The sequence below is a fragment of the Rhynchophorus ferrugineus genome, unplaced genomic scaffold (genome assembly GCF_030347505.1).
Source record: "Rhynchophorus ferrugineus isolate W39M unplaced genomic scaffold, kcgeb_rfMv2 rfM1, whole genome shotgun sequence".
Taxonomy (NCBI): Eukaryota; Metazoa; Arthropoda; class Insecta; order Coleoptera; family Curculionidae; genus Rhynchophorus; species Rhynchophorus ferrugineus.
The window spans coordinates 42565302-42590888 of record NW_027472580.1 but is presented as its reverse complement, the minus strand read 5'-3'; the positions used below and the strand labels follow the sequence as shown (position 1 = coordinate 42590888).

Below are 25587 nucleotides of genomic sequence, written 5' to 3'. Positions count from 1 at the left end.
TATTTAATTTCCAACGATATTTATTCTTTAATAAAGCATTTTAAACTGTTTATTGCCAGATAGGTACATTTTTTATATAAAATCTATTTTGTCCCAGTACTAAAATATATTAAAATACGTCAAATTTTTATAATAAAAGGTATATATTTATAGTTATTCTTACATGATATCGTTGTATTGAATATAAACTTTAATGTAATACTTCCGGGTTATGAAGCGTGCAGTGGAAATCAAACCATTAAAACTAAGTACGTACGTATTGACCGTTGTCCCTTGTACTGTGTCTAGTTATCCCGTTATAGTCTTTAATGCTTGTTACTTTGAAACAATGCCTTTAATTTGTAATGCTTTTTCAGCTAAGCTAAAATTTTACTTATTAGTTTATTTTTCATAAACTAGTAGTTCTAAAAGTTAGAATGTAAAAAATATATGTAAAATTAAAAATGTAAAATAACAAGCATCGCAATTAAGCGGATAACATACGATAGTTTTGGATTTGTCTCTAAAACGGTCTTACTGCTTATTCAATTTGTAGTACGGCAGGTTATCCAACGCCAGTTGGTTAGACCGTCGATACGATAAATGCATAGCCTGTGGCATTGTCGTTCATCAAATACAACGGGTCGAAATATTGTAAATAAATAAGTCGAAATAAACTAGTGGCGCAGTCGGTTTCTTCTCGAAAAGTCTCGGTCGGTGGAGTCATCTTTCATATCATCAAGCATATTTTATTACTGTATGGCCAGTAACAGTTTGCAAGACTACAAAATAATCCAAAATTGTCAGAAGATATATTCAATTATTTGGACTACGAGTTAGATATAATAAAACCATTAATATTTTTATCAGGTCAGACATATTCTTCTAATATAAACTCTTGTATATAAACTCTATATATGGCTATATTCTAGGAATGTTTGTTAACCGTGATATATTTATTTTAGACACAAGGGCTAAGTAGTATGAAAAAAATTGACGAGTACAAGATGTTTTGAATGGAAGTGTCACAGTTCTTATAATCTTATTATTATATCCCTATAATAATAAACTAAAAAATAAATAAACACATTGAGACATATGTTCGTAAAATTGAAGTAACATTTTGATACCGTAGTGATATGATAATTAATATCTAAAGAATGCCATGGTAAATGACTTTTTTCTAAAATTACTCTATTTAATGGGTTTTACTCTATATTTTAGTTAGAACTTATAGTAGTCACAGAGGCCTTTTTGAGTAAATATCTTTATAACTAAAAATGATGAGAAATAAGCTAAAAGCCATTTTTTTTGGTACAGTATGGTTAATGTTTAATAAAACATATTTCTACATGTTAATGTGTTTGATAGATTTCAAAATATTTGCATTTTTCTATGAATTAAGTAAATTAGCAGTAATATTACATTATTAGCTGTTTTAGCCTTTTTTTAATAGCTATTTCTGGTATTTGCATAACTATTATATATGTTCCGAACAATAATATATTAAAAAATAATTTTCCAACAATGCTTGGTAAACTTACTTTTTTAAAATTATTTTAGGAGATTATTAGTGAACATATTTTCCCTTACCAGTTGTGAAAAAGTTTTCCCATACTATTTGGCAAGTTTTGTGCAAGAAAGAGCATCATTATGTATGAAAAATACACAATTATTTTTTTTAAATGTAATTCCCCTTCACTTTATTAAAAAATAAGAAAAACAACTCATATTTTTCGAGACATTTTTTCATTTTTATGATACGTTTAATTGTGTTGATAATTGACATTGCCTTGCGAAAGAGAAAAAATGGGGTTATTTTCTCGCAACCAAACCAACCAAAATCTATGTAATATATAATCCCCCCCAATTTTTCCCATTCTCATGCAAATTTGATGGCCCTACTCGAGGTTCCTGGGGCAAGATTCCTCTCGTTGCCAAGTGCTGAAAGTCTTGCGGCAAACATTCGAACTAATGAAAGTGCATGCGCAATGCAATTTCGAACCAATTTTGAAACCAGTTCGGTTCAAATGGTTGCGGAATTCAATTTTGCTCATGCGTATTTTGAATTTTTGATGTCCATTCGTGTCGAATGCTTAGGTCTCTACCCACCACAAAGTTATTGTTATTCATCATACATGTCAGCATCCGTTCCTTATCAAAAGAAGTAGCCCCAGTACAACCCTGGTTAGGTTCCTTGAAGAGTGTGGCGTAGGAGTCCCGCTGATTTATCGGACGTTCCCCATAGCGATCAGTCATAGTTCATCCGTAGTATAAAACGTGTTCGAACTTGTTCGGTTTACTTTCCGTTCTGTATTTGTGGAGTGGGAGGCCCTGGCCCGGAATACGCGGATATATTGTTCCCCAACATCTCTGAATTTGGCGCATGACCATATTGGCTCCATTTAATTTGAATACAGAGAATAATTCGAGTTTGGCGCATGCGTATATACAGCTTTATTTACTTATTTAGAAGGTAAATAGGTCCAGGAGGTAAATAAAAATGGTAAAATATTTCAAATAACATATTTTATTTAAAAAAGCATTGAATAAAAGGAAATAATAAAATTATAATTACACATCACGCCGAAAGAGTTAACCAAAGATATTAAAACTGATATTAACCCCAGGAAATCACCAGGCTATGATTTAATAACTGCAATTACTGCAAAAACTGCCAAGAAAGGGAATTATACAACTCACCAACTTGACAATACAGCATTTAGATTAAAACATGTCCCAGACATTTGGAAGATGGCGGAAATTATAATGATCCCAAAACCTGGGAAGCAAATAAAATAAAAGCCTATAGACATATATCACTGCTAACAGTAATATGTAAGGTTTTTGAAAAACTTCTTTTGAAAAGTATAAAACCGATCATAGAGAGAAAAAAACCTAATAACAACACACCAGTTTGGGTTTATTAACAAGCACTCAACAATTGACCAGGTCCACAGAATAACAGATGTTATTGAAAAAGCCTATGAAAGTAAAAAAAGTAGGCTCAGCTATATTTTTAGATGTAGCACAAGCTTTAGATAAGGTTTGGCCTTATTCATAAACTATAGAAAATGCTACCAAAACAACACACCGAACTATTAAAATCATACATTACAACCAGAATTCTTAGAGTCAAACAAGAAGTAGCTTACTCTACAATAAAAGAATCTAAAGCAGGTGTACCACAAGGAAGTGTACTGGGACCAATGCTTTATCTACTCTACACTTGTGATATACCACAAACGGAAAATATTACGATGGCTACATTTGCTGATGATACTGCGATTATAGCTGTCGGAGACAATAGTGAAGAAGCTTCATGAAAATTACAACAGGCAAGTGACAATATAAATAATTGGACAGAAGCTTGGAAAATAAGAATTAATTAAAGTAAATCTGTACATGTGCAGTTCACCTATAAACAGACCGTACAAGCACCCATAACATTAAATAATACTATCATTCCATATAGCAACAACGCTAAATATCTCGGAATAAATCTCGATGCAAAACTTCGCTGGAAGGAACATATAAAGAAGAAAAGAAAAGAACTGGAATTGAAATATAGGAAAATGTACTGGCTAATTGGAAGAAAATCACAATTATCAGTACATAATATATTGCTATTATATAAGCAAATTTTGAAACCTATATGGACATACGGAGTTCAATTATGGGGATGTTATGGAAACAGTAACATAAATAAAATACAAATTTTTCAAACAAAGTCCTGGGAGGTATTGTGGGTGCACCCAAATACTATAGGACTGATTATCTACATCGAGACCTTCAGATACCCAGTCAGTCAAGAAATCAAGAGAATTGCAAGGGGGCATGAGGAAAGACTCCATTCTCACACGAATATTGAAATATTACAACTATTGGATACCACCAGAACAGGACACAGACTCAAAAGAATCAAACCATCTGATCTTGTGTAGTGAGGTGCATATATTAAAAAATTCAGCAGTGACATGTATAAACATTATTTCACCAGAGACTGAGATAGGGCCGATGGGTCCTCCTAGTTATATACCTAGATTTAAGTTATCATAAAGACAAATCGTAGGTTAGACGGAAACGACTAGTACAATACAATATATTACTTAAATAATAAAAAAATCATATTCCACATTCTCATTATTTTTTATAAATAAAAATTCACAAATATGATAAATAATTGATTTAATATTGAAACTATATGTAAGGAGAGATAAACATTGAAAATTTATTGAAATAAGACATTTTATTTAAAAAATTATTGAATAAAATGAAATAATAAAAATAATTTTTATATGCCTTTCTATTTTTATAAAAACACCATATTTAAATAAATTTACATATTTGAACAATTAACAACTCCAAGAACCATATAAATAAACATTACCATAAAATAGACCAAAATCGTTTATGTCAAACAGAGCCAATGTAGTTTAAACGAAACGAAAAATCCACCACTATATATGAAAGCAGTAAATTTTTCCTAAAAATCTCCAAATATTATCGCTACTATTGTTGATCCACAAACCCCATTAATAAATTGACTACCTCGAGCTTTCAATTAACATATTGTACATTTACTAGTCTAAAACGAATGGATGATCGTACATTAAAGCTGAAAGACATCTTTTTTTTTTTTTTTATTACTCTTCGTGAGTCCACAATCTGCCCTATTGGCAATAAGTATTTCTTCTGTTTATGTTATATATACATGGCATGTAGAAAATCACTTCATTAAGCAATCTTCTGTATAAAAATATTTTCTTAATTAATTAGTCTTATTCTAATGCTTATTCTAAACTCTACATATGTCCAGTAATCAGATCAGGTGGTGTTAAACGTTTTAGTCTACGCACTTCACTATCACGTCGCATATTTAGCTGATTAGCGAGTACATTGGGATGCACTGACACTCTTTCGAAGTACTTCACACAAACACGTTGGATTACACTCGTTATAGGTTCTAGAGGAATATCGCGTTGTATCACTTTATTTGAAATATAGTACGGAGCATCAACAATGGCACGCAACACCTTATTTTGGAACCGTTGAATGATGGATATATTAGATTTGCTAGCGGTACCCCATAGTTGAATTCCATATGTCCAAATGGGCTTGAGTATAGACTCATACAGCAATACCTTGTTATCTAATGATAACTTGGATTTGCGCCCAATGAGCCAATACATTTGATATAATTTTAGTCCTAGTTGTTTCCGTTTAGAGAGTATGTGCTTCTTCCAGGTTAGGCGTCGATCTAAATGCATACCAAGATATTTAACATGCTCTGCTTGGGGGAGTTGACGATGATTGATATTTACTGGTGGACATGTTCTTCTACGCAGGGTAAACGTTATATGCGTGGATTTTGATTCATTGGCTTTAATGCGCCATGTCTTCAACCATAATTGTATTTGCTCCAGGTGGGTTTGCAGGTTTATTGATGCTGTGACTGGATCTTCATGGGATGCTAAGATTGCTGTATCATCTGCATATGTTGCCACAGTAGTTATTTTTGTGGTGGGCAGATCAGCCGTATACAGAAGATACAGTACTGGACCCAGTATACTACCTTGCGGAACTCCTGAATATATGGGATTTAATTCGGTATGTTCATCGCCTTGATTTACAATAAAATGTCTGTCAGTGAGATACGATTTCAGTAGCTGATAGTCCGGATGAGGGAGAAGTTTCTTTAGTTTAACCTGCAAGCCCGTATGCCATACTTTGTCAAAAGCCTGAGATATGTCGAGGAAGGCAGCCGAACAATATCTTTTGGCATTTAGGTCAGCGTTTATTTGGTTTACAAGTCTATGCACTTGTTCTATAGTCCCATGCTTATTGCGAAAGCCAAACTGATGTTCTGGAATAATTTTTCTTTTTTCTATTATGTAGTTTAGTTTTTTTATGTATAATTTCTCGAAAACTTTCGAGATTGTTGGTAATAAACTTATAGGTCGGTAGGAGGTCACATCTTCTGGTATTTTTCCTGATTTAAGTATCATTAATATTTTAGCTACTTTCCAGATACTAGGGAAGTAATTAATTCGTAGCATAGCATTAAATATATATGTTAATAGTTTTATAGCCTTTTCTGATAATTCTTTTAAAATTTTGCCAGTAATTAAGTCATAACCAGGAGCTTTTTTAATATTAATCTCTCTCATTATTGTATGTTTAACTTTTTTGACCGTTAATTTCTCGTGCGGTAAATCCATTTGAAATGGCGAATCTAGAAAGCTAGTAATTTTATTTTCGTCATCTTTATGTAGCTGAGACTGGAAAGGTTTAAAAACATTTTTTAAGTGTTTTGAGAAAATGTCGGCCTTCTCTTTATTGCTTCTCGCCCAATTATTTTCGCTTGTTTTAATAGGTGGGTTATGCTGCTGGGATCTCCTAAGCTTTTTTGTTGCTTTCCACAACGAATAGTCTGTAGCCTCAGTTGATGTCAAGTTTTCTAGGTATTCTTGAATGCCTTGGTTTTGTTCAATTTGAATTAGATCTCTCAGCTCTTTTATGGCCCTATTAAATTTTCTTTTATTCTCTTCAGTCCTTTGCTGTTGCCAATTTCGTCGTAACTTTCTTTTTTCTGCTATCTTTTTCTGTATTGTACATGATATATGTGTATTTTTTCTTGGAAATGTTTCACTGTTGGGAGTCGCGGAATATGCTGCCTCCTGTATATTTTTTGTAAGATTTATTGCTGCTATTTCTATATCCATTTCAGTTTGTAACGGTAAGTTTAGAGAGATATTTTGGTCTAAGTTTTCTCTAAATGAGGGCCAGTTAGTTCTATTATTGCACAGAGAAGGGGGTTTATCTTTGATGGTAATTTTTGAAGAAATTGTTACTATTATTGGTGAATGATCAGAAGACAGGTCGAAACATGATTCTGCCTGACACTTTTTTGGATCAATATTTTTTGTAATACAGAAATCTATTGTATCTGGTTTTTTATTTCTGTCTGAAGGCCAATATGTTGGTTCACCAGTAGAGATATGTTGTAAGTTATCTTTCCTTATGGCTTTGAGCAGTTCTCTACCTTTTGAGGTTATTATTCTTGAACCCCACATTAAATGTTTTGCATTATAATCTCCTCCTGCTATAAATCTATTACCTAGCGTACTGAAGAATTCTTGAAATTGTTCTGCCTTGTTATGTTTGGGTGGGCAATAAATCGCAGAAATTGTTAATGGTCCATGGACTTCCTCTATGGTTATACTGGTGGCTTGCAGGTAGTCTTTGCGGAATTTTTCTTTTTCGAAATGCTTTATATCATCTCGAATTATTATGGCTGTACCTCCATGTGCTTTATCATCAGGGTGATTTGTATGATAAAGCTTATATTTAGGAACTTTCAGATAATTCTTGTCCGTAAAGTGTGTTTCGGAAACCATCATAATGTCAATATTTTGTTCATTTACGAACATTTTTAGTTCCCTGGCGTGTTGTTGGAGCCCATTGGCATTCCAGACGGCGATTTTGTAACTATTGGTTTCAGGCATTAGGCAAGTTTGCTTACGACGGTTGTGAGTAGACCAAGCATCGTACTCATTTGATCCATTAGTTTGGCCATCATATTTTCTAATCTTGAGATGTTGCTAGTTTCAGTAGGTTGAGATATTGTCTCTCGTTTTTGTGCTGAACCATTTTCAACTATTTGGGCATAAGTTATGTCTGGTTGACTTGTTCTGGTAGGTAGTGGTAGATTGGTAGTAGTGGATTGTTTTTGTTGATGCCTTTTTTCCCTTAAGGCAGGATAGAGTTTCTGCTGTAGTTGCTTGTGAACTGCGCAACCCTTGTAGTTCGCTGGATGATTTCCGTTACAGTTAACACATTTCACTTTTTCATCGCGAACTTTACGAGTACAATCTCCTGTCTTATGTTCTCCTGCACATTTTACGCATCTATATGATTTGCGACAGTAAGTCTTTGTGTGCCCGTGCGCTTGACACCTTGTGCATTGTGGTATAATTCTTTTTATATGTGGTGGTTCACATTTAATAATATTATTTTCCAGTTTGGTGATTTCATACACCGCCTTATTATTTCCATTAGGTTTTATGTCTATATAAAACATAGGCAGAGGTTTTTTTGTCGTGTGATGTCGTATATTGTGAATATTTACGACCTCGTGGCCTTTTTCAGCTAGTGCTACCTTGATGGTGTTAAAGTCCGTCCCGTGATGTAATCCTTTTAATACGAATTTAAATGTTCTCTCGGATTTTGGCCTGAATGTATGGTATTGGGTGTTTCTTTCATCTAATTCTTTTATAAGAACTTTAAAGTGATCCGCTTCGAACAATTGGATTTTAATTGTTTCATAGCTCACTGTTTTAATTGTGTAGTTCGTAGTAATGGTTTTCAGTAAGTCATGGATGTTTTTTATTATTCCTACCTTATAGACTGTTATTGGTGGTGGTTTGGGAACAACTTTTTCAGGGCTTGGTTGTATGTTCTCTTCAATTTCTTCCGACAGGTTGCTAAAACTGTTTTTTGTCTCTATCGGTTTCTGCAACCAATAGTCACTGATTCTTGTTTGTTTCCTCGCGATTTCTTCTTCTGGACTTCTCAATCGTTTTTTGTTAATGACTGTAGTCCATTCTGATGGTGGAGTTTGCGTTATTGCTGTTTGTTCTAATCTTATATCAAAGTGTGCAGGTGAATTGGTTGAATCGCTATGGTTTGCCATTTTTTAATATTTTAATATTTTATTTAATTTACTTCCAGAGGATAACAAAAAATAAAATAAATACATTGTTTATTTCACGCACTTCATTTTTCACTTACGTTATTTTAGCACTAGTTTTTTACTATAAATACTATAAATGAATTTCAAAAGGACTGTTGTAAAATAAGATGAAATAATTTTAAAACACTAATAAAAATGAGATGCAGTCCTTTTGTCTGGTCACGTAAACACGTATTCACTACACTTTAGGTCCACTGAGAGACGGATAGCCGCATCTGTTATGCGTTTTTAACACTCAATTAAATAACCGTAATAAAATACTGGGTTTTTTTTAAAGAACGGTATCTTTTTATAGCTTGGACCGTATTGAAAATACGTCTTCACCCTACGAAGGTTGGAACTGAACTATCTGAAAGACATCTCAAGTTATCATTATATTCACAAAACAATAATTTATTTACCCATACTCATATATGATAATGCATTGTCATAAGATCACTAGGGTATCGTTGATAGTTTTATATTTTGGATATTTGATCCAGGTCTACTTTTGTTAGCAAATTCAAGTATCACGGTAGACTGTTTTATATCTTGGCAAAATGCTGTCTAATTTATTCTCTGATTTTCTGAATTTCACATTCTTCGAGTTTTACTCTCAATAAATTCTAGCTACATCTTATATCTAGCTATAAAACAAAATTTAAACTATTACTAAAATATGTTATGTTTAAAATAAATGTCTAATTATTACCAGTTACTACAGTTTTTGCTACTTTTCTTGATGGACAAACCTCATTAATGATTTGACTACTTCCAACACAACAAGAATCATTTTCTTCTCTGTTCTTGTTATCATTATATTTTGTAATATGTTGATACATATTCCAGGTCGTTGAAAATGATGTGTTATAAATTTGGCAGCTAAAATTCCCGCTATGAATAAAATTGATGCTGTATGGATTTTATAACTTTTAAAAATTTAACCTTACATTCTACACTTACCCTTGTTCTTTCATATTTTAAAACCAATGTATGTTAGATCACCAAAAATAAAACAACAATTTAATTATTATTAGTATAGAATTATTAATGTATTACAAAATCTAAATATTCTAGATTTGTTTGTTGTTTTGACCTGATCGACCCTACCGATCGACTCGAAAAGAATGGACCGCCGTTAGAAAAGGTAGACCAAATAGTTTCATATAGTTTATTCTTTTCTATGATGTATTCTATGAAGGAGAGTGCGCATACGCCAAATCCCGAGATGTTGGGGAATAATGTATCCTCGGAGTACGTTGTCGGCCCGCGTTATTATTTGTTTTAGAGTTTGATGCTTACATCCATGTATTCAAGGTTTGGGTGCAGAATTAAATATTATTACGTGTGTTGTCTAATTTAGATCATTCATTTTATTAATATATATATATATATATATATATATATATATATAATTTTAATAATAAATTAAACACTTCGACGTCCATGTTAATTTTAAGATAATTTTTGAAATCTAATAAGGCAATTCTGTGAGTAAATTCATTTAGGAGTGTATGTTGGTCGTTTGATAACTAATTTTTGCACTAATTCCTTTTTTTTTAGTCACTTTTTATTTATAATCTAATAATCGAAAACTAATATTGCTGCGTCCGCAGACAGTGGCAGCTTTGAAACATATTGCAAATTTTCACGGTCGATTGATGCTCAGATCATTTAAGTGTGCTTTCAAACCATAAAAAAAACCCACCTCAAAAATAGAACCGAATCTATTTTTTGAAGATCAACCTTAGTTGGCAAAAAGGACTAAAATATAACAAACAATTTTTAAAAATATATTGTGTTTCAAGCAATTTATATATGAATACACGGATATTTGAATATAATTCTGAACCGGAAATATATTTTCGTTGTTTTTTCAGCGATATGTCATATTTAAATTGCATATTGAACGTTTCAATATTAGTTCACCCAAAAAATAAAATATGCATGATACGCAAAAGTTAATAAAATAAATTTCAAACCACTGTTTATACAGTGAAAAGTTCAGTATGACGAAGTATGCAAGCTATTTTTAATATTCATTTTTGGAAATTATAAAGAAATACAAAACGTGCCCAATATTTAAATATGGCTCATAATTTATTTAATTTGAATGTCAATTAGACTATATAAAGTGTGTTTCTTTATTTTATTATCAACAACATTTATTGAAAACAATAAACGTCTCGTAATGATGTATTACAAAAATATTCCGGTTAAAAACGTAAAGAGGAGTTAAGTTGTATAAGCTGATCATCTCAGCGGAAGTGGAATACAGTATTACAATATAGGACAGATATGAAAAATGACACTGAAATGCCTGAAATAGAAATGGGCCGGTCACATAGTAAAGAAACGATGTAGATGGACTAAGACAGTCATTGGACAGCTACGTGACTATGGACGCTCTAAATGGACCTAAAATTCAGTGGGCAAAAAAATGATGAAAGTGATATGTCATAATATTGCCTATAATTTATTTTATGTAGATCTTCCAAGCATTTATATATATATATATATATATATATATATATATATATATATATATATATATATATATTTATATACATACATTTTGTGACATACAAGGTAATGTGGGGTATTACTCAGTAAATATAAGACATAGTGTGCTTACAATGGAGGTAAAAATGTGGTATATCAAATTATATTTTTTTCTTATATTAATTTGTCCTACTACAGATTGCATAATGTTTGGGCTGATTTACGGTTGCTTCATTTAAGTTTTCCCGTCAGTGCACGTATATTATCGAACGTATAGGGATTAAAAGCAATTATTTATTTAGTTAGAAGTGTTTTGTATTAACGAAAGAATTGGTAACTTATTGTACTGATATCATAGACGATACTATCGGTTCAATCATATTGTAATGTTAAAGAAACCGTTATGTCTAGATACTTCATTCATCACATCTCCCAGTCTGACATAAAATCGTTTTTGCTCAACCAATCAGTTGCGCGATATAACAAATAAATAAATTTAATCATCTAACACAGAAAATATGAGATTTTCAAAGATAGTATTAAGCAATTAATTTTCCAAAAATTAGCAGCTAAACAGAAAATGATTTGACACGCCAATATTTATTTCTGTATTATTTAAAACTTTTTATCAATATGAATATCTTATCAATAAAGATAAGGTTATCACCATTTTAATTAAATGGATCTGTTGTAGTTAGTAGTCATACTATATATTATACTATGCTTGTTTCAGATTTATCTCAGTCCTACAAGCAACTGTTGGGCGAATTTACACCAACTTTACAGGAAAATTTTAAAGATGTAAGTATTTTAATAATACAAATAAATTACTAATAAATACTGTTTATAAATAATAATCTAAGTTTTTAATATGTTTGAAGACCTTTTAGTCTTATATTTATGTCCATGTTTTATATATCTATTTGTTATAGCTTTTATGATTAATTATAGTAGTAAAATGTGGGTAATATAATTTTTCAGCATCTATATAATATAATTCATTAGCATAATTTGTATACAATTTTTAACTTATATTTAAACACACGCGAATGTTGAACATACAAAAGTAGTGAAATATGTCTAAAATAGTTTTCAATGTCAATTTTATATTGTTTTGTGACCAACTTGATGTTAAGTTTTATATTAAGCTATAAATTGCAAATGTGTAATGTCACTTTCATTATTCATGTTCGGTTTTACTCTAAACATTGAACAAACTTGACTTTCTAGGGAGGCAGATGGCATAGTCTTGAACTTTTCATAATACTATTAGTTGTTTATTTGTTTAGATAGTTCGTCTTTCCAGTGATTTCTAACTACTTCTAGCGTTTACCTTGATATTAGTCATTATATTCATTCATTTTGTAGGATTTAATAATCTTGAAAATCGGTGCTGTTAAAATTTTCCATATTTAATATCAACTAGCTCAATGAATTTTAGATTGCTTTATGATTACTATTTCTATTTAATTAACTGAAATTATATATTGTTTAATGATAGCTACATTTGAATTAACGTCATCATTTTTTGCACACAGCAGTGTGCTCACATTTTAACTCTTAGTTAATCTTGCTAGTACCATAAAAAATTTAATGAATCATTAATAGGTTGTTATTATAATGACAGTATTAGATGCAGGCATTTTTATTTTTGGTTAACGGTATTTATTGTTGAAGCTGCGGATCAGTGTAAATAGCTGTTAAATAAACTAACCTAATTGTTAAGTTTAATGTCTTTAACATTTTTCTACATAATTTCTTTTTCATAATATAAGTTCATTTAGTATTATTGAGTTATTCAGTATATACGCAGAAATGTTTAAAAGTTAATTTGGTAAATTGATTAATACTGTCGTTTCATTTTAAGAAATTTGTCAATTGAACAAATTGAACGTCGCGTTATTGCAAACGACGACCAGCAATAACAAGTACCCACAGGTTGCTAAAGTTGTAAAGAAGGATACACTTGCAGTTTGAATGAAAACTACCGCTGCCCTCATCATACTTACCAGGCATAACGCTTTTTAATTACCAATTCTTTAGATCGATGTAGAAGTGTGGAAACGGTATCGCCATAGCGCCAAAAGGATGTAAACATTTGTTGAAAATGATAAGAATTATTGTAATTATTATATATTGTGCGAATTTTTCTCAATAAATATCTTTTTTAAGTTCGAAAATGATCAGAATACATCCAATAACTGAATTACAGACAAGTTACTAACTTTCGACTAACCCAATTCAATGCAGGTTTAAGCTTTATAGAATCATTAATATTAATATTACGTTCGTTTTACCGCAATAAACTAGCTCACACAAGTGGTTCAACATATAATCCTAAAAGTAATAACCATTACCAAATTTTTTAATCTTCTTAAATATTATATATAGTCTGTTCAAAGTTATATTGTACATACGTCATTTAAATATGTGACATCAAAACGATGCAATGTTGGCGCATCAACCCTGAGTTTTAGTTCAGTTTGGCTTAGCTCATAACAAAAATGTTATCAAATATATTTTTATAATTATACAGCCACAATAGTTTATAGGTTAAAGTTATAACCTCTTATCATTATTGGTTCCAGAATTTAGCATACGTCTGACAACCGGACGACCTTAACAGGCTCATTCGTTTGCGTGTTCCAATTAATCAGACAGCATTGTGTCTGTTTATAACTAGAATAAAATAAGAAGGAAAATATTGTCTGATTCTAAAATGAATTTAAAAATTGCAGCAGGCATTACATTAAATATCTTAATGACGTATGTACAACAAAACTTTGAATAGACTATAAGTATCTTTTGGTAAAATCTTAGATTGCAGTGGGTGTTATGTCTGGGGTTTGTTAAAAAAATATGATTCTATCTTCAACCATAGCAATCTTTACGTCTTGATCTTTTTACATAAATTTTGCGTTATAACGAGTCTAATTTAGCTTTTGAATATCTTTAGAAAACAAATTTTACTGCTAATTATGTCAAACACGTTTTACAAACAATTAAAACATGTTAAGCTCTCGAAAATATACTCTATTACTGTTTAATGTTACTGCACTGTCACTTATTGTTTAAACAATATTTTTTTAAGTATATTAGGTTACAATTCTTATCACACAACTAAACCCAATACTGAAAATTGTCTATTATTAATAGAAAATAAACATTGCACGTACTTAATTTTATATCACCCATCTAAAATTGGGTTCTAATATTCTCAAAATGAAATAAATCCAAATATTCAACGTATACATTTTTTTCCTTTTCAAATAGCAACTGAACAGTACTACCACAAAATAAACACTAGTTCGAGGTTTACGTCGCATACCATCCCATAAAAGTAGCTTTGTTAAAAGTTCCTAAAATGGAAATTGATTTTTGGCATGGTTTGCGAATATGCATTTGTTTCGTTATTATATTACCGAAAGGAAATCTATTTTTGGTATCTTTTCAATTTCAATATATGTTACCGGCTTTTTTGGAATAAATATATTTATGCTATTTAGTTACTTCTTATTTAAAAAGTTAATTTATTTCTTAATTGTTAAAAATGGGTAACAGTTTCATCACTTCTTTTTCTAGGGTATTCTTCTGGAGCTCTACTATATATGCAATATACGGTGGATGCCAAATCAATCCCAATATTATTTTGATCATTTATCACACGGGGTAGCGTTTTATTATTGCTTTATGGCTTAAAAAGGCCAGGTTTACTTTAAAGGGCGGTATTATCTATATATCAGGCATAGGTCTTTTTGAATTCCTATACATATTCGGTTCTTTGTCTTTTAAATATCTTTATCGGTAGCTTAAAGTTTAAGCCCTCCGTACTGTCAACATTAATTACAAAGAGACAAATACAAACTCACGCTGTCTATTATTTGAATGTGTGATTCCTCGTAGAATCAGAAAGGTGTGATCTACTATGAAGTACTTAAACTAAGTGAATTCATAAGTGAAAATCGTTATCCATGAAAATTTATTGTAGAAATAGGGCTGGAATATATTTAAGAAATTGACAATGGTATTTTTCAGCAAGGAATTCTCATCTATTTTACACTACTTAGATCTAGTTAAAACATATTTAGATACCATGCACTGGAAATAATAATGCGGATATGAGGGCTCTTTGTCTTTGATATTCATTTTGATGCCGGCTTGGTTAAGGCGACAGGATGGCTCTCCAGTTGCGATAGTCGCATGTTCGAATCCTGCTAGGGTATAGTCGTAAATTTATGTTTGTGATTGTAATTAGGCAAGAGTGTAAAATCCGACAAGGAAAATGATCCCAGTCTCGCCACTAACAGGCTGGGTAAGACCGGATGTCTTCTGGGCTGATTTCTAAAATGGTTCCATTCCATTGGGTAGGCTGAATGCCGAAGACCGTGGTTCGAAGCCCACATTAAAAAAGTACATTTTGATGTTAGCCATAAAAGGAAAAGAAAGTTAAAATTATTCCTAAAATGTAATTTTTCCAAAGTTTAGAGGCAAGTTATAATTAATAATACACTAATAAATAGACAAAATAATATGAACATCATGCAATACAGTACATGTTATTTTATGCTACCAACACTGCTTCCCTGTAAATAATGCGACAGGTATGTATTGATCGGTTTACATTCTAAGTCTTGTAGGTTATTTTTACGGTTTATTGCTACGGTAAAAAAACAATCGACATCTATCAGACTTTGAAAGAGCTCAAGACGTTTGTGGTTTGTTAGCTGTTATATCTGTGGCTAAAATATGTAAAATCCGCACGTGATAAAATATCAACATCATCAATCATCGCAAAATATCATAAAACCTAGACACTTGGTCCGATTAATGATCGTTTACATTGATTTCTATGAAAGGTAAGGTAACTTTTTAGAAGCTCAACACAATTGTTGAGACTGCCTTATTACTATAGTCAAGTATGGAGAGGTTCCGTTATTATTTGGTCAGCAATATCCTTGTACACAGCTGGTCTCCTGATTTATATCACTGATCGGATTACTGCGAATGATTATTTGACATCTTCAATGATGAAGTTCTTTCTATGATTAGCATATTACTACCGTATTCCATAACGATAATGGACTCATACACACAGACAAAAAGTTTAGTCTTCATTTGATGAACATTAACATATAATCAAACTTCTTCCCTGGTCAGAGGACCTTCCCCCAATTGAACTGTTATGGGTTGTTTTAGGTCAGAGAGCGAGGAGAAGATTTCTATCTCCAATATCACTGAAGCAATTGGCGGATGTGTTTGTTACAAGAATACAACCTTCTATTGGAAACTATTGAGACATTCTATGAATCTATTTCGTGAATAATCGCAGCTGTTGTAAAAGCAAATGGTGGTTCAACACCTTATACATAAATGCTGTATATATGACACCTCTTCATATTATTTGAATCATCCTCTCTAAAGAATGTGTTAGTTATATCATTTTTCTGGTTACAGAGATTCCAAAATGAGATGGAAAGGACTGAACGACGCAAAGAGTTTATCCAGACAGTACATCCATTGGACCCAATAACAGTCAATGATGGCGATGTTAAAATGTAAGTTTTGTAAATAATTTAGTTATGAAATACAGGAACAAAAATAAACTAACAAATATATTATAACGTCAATTTTTTTGTGTCATTTATGAGGTACCAGTTGACAAAGATATCATCAGTTTACATAACTAAAGATAATTATTTTCAAGCACGGAAACTTATTGAGTACACCATTTATGTTTTAACCTTTAAAAGTATCATGCGTATATAACCTGTTATGAAAATAAACTTTCCTTTCTCGTTTTATATAACAGGCAAATAATATAATATTTTTACTGCAGTTGGCGGGGGTAGTGATTCCGCAAGCTCAAGTCCTGTGTTTTTGTTTATTGACAACAAAATAGTTTTAGCCAGGTCAGTGTTAGGCTAGAGTTATATATTGTCACTATTCCATACGATGTTAACCAGAGACAATCGATGGCTGAGATCTGTGATTTGAAGCCCAGTTTAAGCAGTGGGTCTAGGCAGAAAAAATTAGGTTCATGAATAAAATAATAACAGTTTATTAATATAATTTCTTTTCTATTTTTAGAAAACATATTTTATCTGATTCAATATAATTTATTTCAAAAATGTTAGATATCACCCTTGGGTGAAAAAAAGGGACCGACACCTTTTTTTCCTCTTTTAGTAATCCGAGATCAACCTTTTAAAGTAGTTAAAAATAGCCCAGCTTCGGAAGAATTGTGGTTCTCGAATACTAATTTACCTCGACAAGAAAAGAAAAGCACGACGCTTACAGAAGTTCAGAGAAACTTTATTTTAAAAGCATTCGTTCGAATTGAATTCTGATGATAATCAGGTTCATTCATTATATTTTTTGTGTGTAAAGCGAATGGTGTAAATTTATGTTTGAAAAACTAATTTTAGCTTTGTAGTGTAGAACTATTTGTATTGTATTGTAAGTAGTTCAAAGTTTAGAACAATATATTGACAACCTATAGATCCTAACCGGTCGTCAAGTAATAATACAGAGTTCCTCAATCGTTTAATGGTTAAATGGTGTAAGTTGATTTTCTATGAAAAAGATGCGAATAGCCAACACTTTTATTAATTTTAGTTTTTTATTATTTTAGTCATTAATTTTGATCCCCACCTTAATTGTTTGGCATTGTAATCTCTTCCGGAAATACATCAATTACCTAACATGTTCAAAAAGGCTTGAAATTGTTCTGTTTAGATAGTTACGTTTAGGTGGAAAATAAATCGACATTGTCATTGGCCCATGAATTTATTCTAAGGATAGGATATGTTGTTTAGGTAATTTTTGCTAAAATCTTTTCTCTCATTGTGGTGTCTTCGTGGATAAGTATCTCCATGTGCTTTATCATCTGGGTGTTTTGTATGATAAAGATTGTGTTTGAAGATTCGTAGGTAGTGTTTATCTGTGAAGTGTGTTTCGGAAATCATCATTATGTCATTGTTTTGTTCAGTTATAAACCTTTTTAGTCCCTGGCATATTGTTGTAGGTCCTTTGCAATCCAGATAGCGATTTCATATTTTAGGTACTGAGTTATTAGCATTGGATGACGGTGAGTGAACTAAACATCGTAGTAACTTGTTCCATTAGTTTTCTCATAATTTCTTTCAGTTTAATGATGTTGCTGACAACTTCAATAAGTTGTGGTGTTGTTTGGATATCTTTAGTCTGATTTGAGCATACGATATATCTGGTTGACTTGGTCTATCGAATAGACTGGTTGGTGTGGGCTGCTTTTGTTACTGCTGATATCTTTCTTCCTGTAACTCGAGTTTTTTCTGTAGTAGTTGTTGTAATTAGTTGCTTGTGAAACGGGCAATCTTTGTAATTCGCTGGATGATCGCCGTTACAGTTAATACAAGTATTTTTATCATCTCCAACTTTCCTAGTAAATTTTACAGTTGTATGTTCTCCTACGCATTTTATGCATCTATATGATTTATGGCAGTATGCCCATGTGGGACCGTCTGCTTAATACTTTATACATTGTGGGGATAATTAATAAACTAATAACTTTTAAGCAAAATTAATTTATTTTATTCATTGATGTACTCTCTGTGTTACATTTAATTCAGTATTCTTCTAACTTTTTAAAACTTTTATTGACTATAAAATTTGTAACATTTTCAACATCTATTTGGATATTTGGTAGCACAGAATTCACTTGATTTGTTCATCGATTTGTGAAACGCTGCATGGTTTTGAAAATAACGCAAATTGTTTAAGTAAAAATACCGCAACTTTTACTAAATGGAATATAATATGGTAATATTTAATGTTGGAAAATACAACATATCCAGACTAGGCTCAAATTTGGGCCAACACTAGCCAAACTTGGTTTCGCCAGTACTGACCCAAGCTTGGGCACATGATTGGAGCCTGGCTGCTTCTACTTGGGATATTATGTATTAGCTGAGACACTTAATCGCAACTAACAATTTATGTTAGACATTCAATTCAAAGCAATATGCACTAAAAATTCAAATCAACTACTCATCCAACGCTGTGAAAACAAGGTTCTTTGATTGATTACCAATGCTTATCTCTACGTAACCAACTAAGAACTGCATGATGACCTGGAAATCAAATGGATTTGCCAAGTTATCCAAGATTTCGCATTGAAACACGAAAGAAGATTACTAAATCGTACTAACGTTGAAGCAATACAACTACTGGATAACGCGCCGGATGTCAGGAAATTGAAGCGAACCAAACCATACGAATTTATATAAAATCTTTACCTTTAGTGTATACTATAGCTAATAAGTTATTATAATTTTATAATTGAGGAATACATATTGTTGTATTTTCTCGCACTAGTCTTGCTTGTGAATTAGCCCAAATACAAATGAAATGTAGTAATAAATTAATTTATAATTATGATTATACTAAGCGTATCTAATAAGGATGTTATAAAAAAATACTCAATTGTGCTATAGAGGGTGAGTCGTCGGATTGTTCCCATTTAACAATGTTGTCGAAGCTACACATAATATTATTATTACCTTAATATAATTTCAGTTTTAAACTGAACAGTTTTCGTTGATGTTGTTCTTTGAGCTCTTCTTGATTAAGCACTTCATTCTTGTGACTTAAATGTGACTAAAATCGATATATTATTCAATGTTTGTTAAATTTGTTTCGGAGTTCCGTCATTTTACAATAACCAGATTCCGTATTAATATGTATTACTTGTTAGTAATTTTAAATATTATTTAGATACTTTTTACTGTTATTCCAGAGTATGTACTGATCTGAAACTCCCATGGATTCCGGTGTTTTTGCCGAGCAAGTTTGAGCTCGATTTACCCAACCTGTCTATAGCTGTTCAGTTTTCACCGTTTGATTTGCAAGTTGTTGGAAATTGTTTCGATAATAATCTAGCTCATCCTGCTTCGGATATAAAGTGAGTATCAATATATTAATTAACAATTACTTATTCGAATTATTAGTAACTTCATTAAATATTAAATTATTATTATTCTCTAGCAGATTTACTTATTATTGTTCAATATTATGCTACTTTCAGAATAAACGTATCTGATGTGACTATTGAAGGAAATATTGGTTTAGTAATAATATCAGATTCATTTGTTCCTGAATTCTTGGATGTAAAATGTAATTACGGAGACCTAAAGGTAAGTTAAATACATCATGTTTATAAAAGTTAAATTATATTTACAATTGTTTAACAAGCGATATGTGGAATACCTTTCTTATTGTTAATTGAAAATTCGATTTTGCACGTAACTTTTTACAGAGTAACATGAAGGAGAAGCAACAATTATTGAGAATTGAAACAATTTATACGAGTTGTTAGAATTTTTACTTCAAATATGTTCAATATAATATCCGTCTCCAATAATATACTTGCATGACGTAAAGCATTCAGCTAGCGGGCGTTAAAACTCTCCAGATAATACTTATCAGGATATCAATTTCTCTTTCTGACTAGATGTTTTTTACAAAAATAATTTTTTTCATACCTTGGTCGAATGTACGTACTTTCGTCCCTAATAACAGGGAAGAAAGTTAAACATTTACTCCCTATGAGAAGTACACCCGCGCCCTCTATAACGGCAGGAGGAAAGAATTTCTTATGCGTATTTGTACTCATAACTAAGGACTATTTATTCTGTCGCTACAACAAATTTTTTACCGCCGTCATTAACGTTGCTACCTCTAACCTTAAAAATAATCATCAATGTTGTTTTGAATGTTGTTAATAACGTACTTTCGACCGGCTTTGAAAAAAATCGTATACACCACATGGGCCAAAAGTTGAAATCTCGGTCCTGCTCGTCATGATTCCCGAGGCGAAGCCGAAAATTCTACTTTCGGCCCTTGTGGTGTAATATACTATTTAAGCTTGGAAAAATACCAGAACTGATACATTATCAAATTGGGCGAGTAAGGAGGTTGTTTTATGTCTATGATATTCTTTTAACTATATACTGAAGAGTTGCTGGTATATGGGACGACACATCACCAGATTTTCACAGAAATGCACTTCACAGAAAAAATTAAACAAATAATTGTCATTAATTTTAATGTATATTGTAATGATAACAGTACTGTGCCCCTTTGAATTATTTGTTAGCAATAGGTCCGTGCTTCTCAAAAATTACTGTGTACGTAACAGTGTATCTAACGATATTGTTTCATGACTAATATTTTGATGGCCACATTCAACATATTTGAAGCTTATAGAGGAATTTTAAACGAACTATCAATATGTTACGAGGAGACATTTTATACCTTTCCGCCAGTTTCTTCATTATAATAATATTATATCATTATAGCATTTTCATAATTCTTCTGTACATCTTTCTTGAATTTTTTAAGCCATTTTTAAACCCTATCTAACTATGGTGCGGGATCTACATAATTTATTTTTCTTAGGATCATAAAACATAGTAAATTCTTATACGAACATTTTGCTGTAACAATTTCATTTCTTAGATAACAGAAGATCGTTCATTGAGTGATTTCTCAAAATTAATTAATTAAAATGTTTTAACCAAACAACATTTGTTGTGCATGGTTAATAAGATTTTTTAATTCACGATAATTGCATTTTGCTCCTCCATTCATACATTTTCGCTATATGCAAGAAAAATGTTATATTTTTAAATTATAATTATACTTCTTTGCTGTCGAAAAGAAAAAAAAATTATTTATACATTACAAGTCTACTGATGAAAGGAAATTTCCTCTTTACCTAGATGTTTTCTTAAGAAATTATTTTAATAGGCTTAATCAATTTGATACTTTCACCATGCTATCCAGTGGTGCTTGATTTTTATAGGTGAAATATTTTTTATAAATTTTGTTTGTTATTCTTTGAGCCATTAAAATATGAATGTTTTAAATTATTTTATAAATGAAACTTCAAAGTGTTATTAAAACCAAAGTAGAATAATCGAAATTTGATAATATTTGAGCATCCATTATATATTAAATATAAACTACTGTGGTCAAAAAATATTGTCTTTTAATGAATATATAAAATAAATAATAAAACATTTAAGCGCCCTTTGAAGTAGTTGTTGAGTTCAATTTCGTTTTTTACATGATTTTTGTTCTATTAGTCTTATATCATATTAAGTGATCATTTTTTCAATTTTGTTTATTTTTAATTTTTAGAACCTCATTAACAAACATTAGTACAATAAATATTAATACAAATATTTTCCATCATTTTCTTATTTCATAACATCTTTCTGCCAACGTAGGCGATATGGTATTGAAAGAACAATGTTGGTTTGGTAACGATTATCAATCTGTCCTCGTAATTCTGCAGCATTTCGAAATCATGTTCCCGTTAAGCTTATACTGAATTGATCTGAACAAGCGATCAGAAGATTCTAGGTCTTGAGAGTATGTTGGATCGGCAAAATTTGATATTAAAGCTGGAACATTGTATCCTTACAACCCTTGCAACATGTGATCATTCGCATGCAAGGAACTATGCCTCTGTTATTCGCTTTTACTGATATTTCTAAATTTGTTCTGTAGTTGTCGATAAACATCTTAGTAACAGTTTCATTTGGTTCTAGAAGCTCATAATATACTACATTTTAATCATCCAACCATATGTGCAGTAATACTTTTCAGCTTCCATTTTTCTGCTTGGCATTGTAGTAATAAATCCATTTTTCATGACTGAAAACAATACGCCACAGAAAACTTTTCTTTTTTTGCCTACAAAGCAGTGAAATTTCGATATTGATACATTTCAATGTGGCCTTTCCAGTTAAAAATAAAAAAGAAATTTCGGATCTTTGTCATCGCATATATACAAAACGTCTTTACGAACGTTAGTTGATTAATGAGTTGCTGAGCGGTCTGAAAGTTCTTTGATGGTTTTATAATAGCTGTTGACATTGATATATTTTCATTTTCACCAATCAAAATATATGTAAGCACATGATATAAAGGGGTTTTTGATTTGAAGGTAAGAATTTTAGAGAAATTAGGTGAATAGTATTGTATTTTTGATAAAAATATCGAGAAGAATCAATACTGTGTGATAATGAATACTATGGTGATGAAAAAACTTAGCAGTTATCAGCCCATAATTCCGGCCTCCTTCGACCGACACCACAAACATCATTAGCAATTTTCATTGAAATCATGTCTTTTTTATGAGTTGAGCCGGCGCATGAACTTTGTATTAAAACCATAAAAAAATTACGTTTCATTATTTTTTAATCACAGTATATAACAATATATAACAGTTTCAATTTGAATGGAATTGGACGAAGAATAATAAAACATTACATTACATATTGAACGTTCTCGACATTTCTTAGCGATACAAAACTTTATAAAAAAACTTTTTCCCCTCTAAGGACCTATGCTCATAAAGATCTTTTTTTAAAGGTGCCGAAAATGGAATTTGCCACTTCATCAGGCGGTAAGTGAATTTTAAAATTTTTGTCGAAAAAAGAGTTTCCTATGGGTGTGATTTACATAATCGTTTTTGAAGGCGTGCCTAAAATCAGTTTCACGAAAGCAAGATTCGCCTCGCTCGAAATGAAACTCAGATTAATAAATGGCGATATTATTTAAAAAAATGTTTATTTTTCGTTTTGTTAAGCGTTATTGACTTTAAATTGAACGACTTGACGAATAGATTAGAATTTTGACGATATAATAACGTCTGATTTATTGTCAGAATTATTTTTAATTTTTTCCTAAAAATGTTCGATATAAACTATTTCTTAGTTTACTTAAATTTTTTTGACGTTATTTTTCATTGTCTGATCAACTAATCTTTTTAAACTATTGGTCTACATATTGGACCTGTGTTTATTGACAAGAGATATCTGATGATTCTAAATTGTTAAGAACTGAATCTTCTGGACGATTTCCGGTTCTGTAAATCAAATGGAGAAGTTTTGTTAAATTAAGTCAATTTAGTTAAGAATATTGAATCTTCTACAAAAGCGCCAGCTCTAATTCACAATGTGGAATCTGGAATTCACAATCGCCACTACATTAGTTAGCAAATGAAACGCTATGGTCGTATTGGAGAAACGGGATTTTTGGAAAAGGCCCCCTTCAAAAGGAAAATTTCAAGGATTGAAAAAACACTACTATTTTCCTAAATAATTCTGATTTAGAACAAAACATCATAAAACTGTCAACTCCTTGAAAATCATTAATTCCTCATTAACTCCAGTTTTCAGCAACATCGTAGATATCAATTATGATCGCGCTAAATTCCACCCTATAAATAATCTTCCTAAGAAATTACAGATTATTTATACATAAGATCTTCTTGGAACATTATTTTAGTGGGTTTAGATATGTACACAACGTAAGGGCCATTTACGGCAATGAAATGGAAAAACTCAAAGAATTCTTATGAATAGTCAACATGCTAATATCCAATCCACCATGCAGACCGATAAAAGTCTTGAGATTTCTTTCTTAGATATTTCAGTTCGATGATTTCAGCCCTAGAACATCAGGTTTACAGAAAATCAACATAGACAGACAAATATGTTACCTGTAGATATGCATCGCCTATTCCAACAATTAGCCTGCCCTAATTCCTTAATATATAGAGTCTTAATCACATCCAAAACGGATTCTTGAGAATTAATTTCACTCAATGTCGGCATTTTGCTTATCCAGGAAGACATTATAAAACCCTCCATCCGATTCAAGATCCCAAATTGTTCGGTTTATCGAAACAAAAAAACAACAAGCCAACGCGGAGGCACAGCCATCCCCGTCATTGAAAGCGAATTCAATTCACATCAGTCTACCACAAAAACGATCGATTCATTGAAGATGAATTTAAGTCATTATTCCATTACATCCACTTTTGAGCACCAACAGACCAAATACTGTAAAAGCTTCAAGCGAACCAACCCACTATTCCACCGACACCACCAATCTATCAACAATAATTGACTTCTTCATTTCTCAAAATACGAATCAAACTTTCGACTTGCAAGTACTCCAAGACGTCGATTCCGACCATTCAGGTCAGTACTCCTTACTGTGACTTTCTCCTAAGTTCCATCTCTCCCAAACTCAAGAAACCTACCGACTGGAATTTGTTTCAACTCGAGATTCAGCATACAGATCCTACCCCAAGTATAAATTCTCCAGACGAGCTAGAAAGAGCAGTCTATAAACTCATTCTAGATATCCAAACACCCGCAGACAGAGCTGTTAAAACATGCAGTTCTGAACCTTTTCAACTTAACCTCCATAGAGAAATAAAAGAACTAATCAGGTACAAGGACCGATTAGCGAGAAGAGCTCGCGCTACTCTGGATCCTGAGGATAAACGCGTGGCACAGTGCACAATCAGAGAA

At 31.6% G+C, this 25587-nt stretch overlaps 2 protein-coding genes and 1 long non-coding RNA gene across 9 annotated transcripts in view; 1 reads left to right on the top strand and 2 right to left on the bottom strand.

The window, feature by feature from the left end:
- The window catches only part of LOC143197544 (uncharacterized), a 276265-nt gene that overhangs the window by 90621 nt on the left and 160057 nt on the right, over positions 1-25587 (bottom strand). The window lies entirely within an intron of this gene.
- The window catches only part of LOC143197599 (uncharacterized), a 198455-nt gene that overhangs the window by 134092 nt on the left and 38776 nt on the right, over positions 1-25587 (top strand). For all 7 annotated transcript variants that reach the window (XM_076406148.1, XM_076406158.1, XM_076406167.1 and 4 more), the window contains 5 exons: positions 11949-12016; positions 16670-16770; positions 19992-20156; positions 20280-20388; positions 23636-23669. In XM_076406148.1, the coding sequence (XP_076262263.1) occupies positions 11949-12016; positions 16670-16770; positions 19992-20156; positions 20280-20388; positions 23636-23669 (477 nt within the window). The remainder of the gene's footprint in view (positions 1-11948; positions 12017-16669; positions 16771-19991; positions 20157-20279; positions 20389-23635; positions 23670-25587) is intronic.
- LOC143197656 (uncharacterized) lies at positions 9212-9791 on the bottom strand. The gene is made up of 3 exons (XR_013006053.1): positions 9677-9791; positions 9426-9607; positions 9212-9360 (listed from the first exon to the last, which is right to left on the bottom strand). It is a non-coding gene; the product is annotated as an uncharacterized LOC143197656 (long non-coding RNA).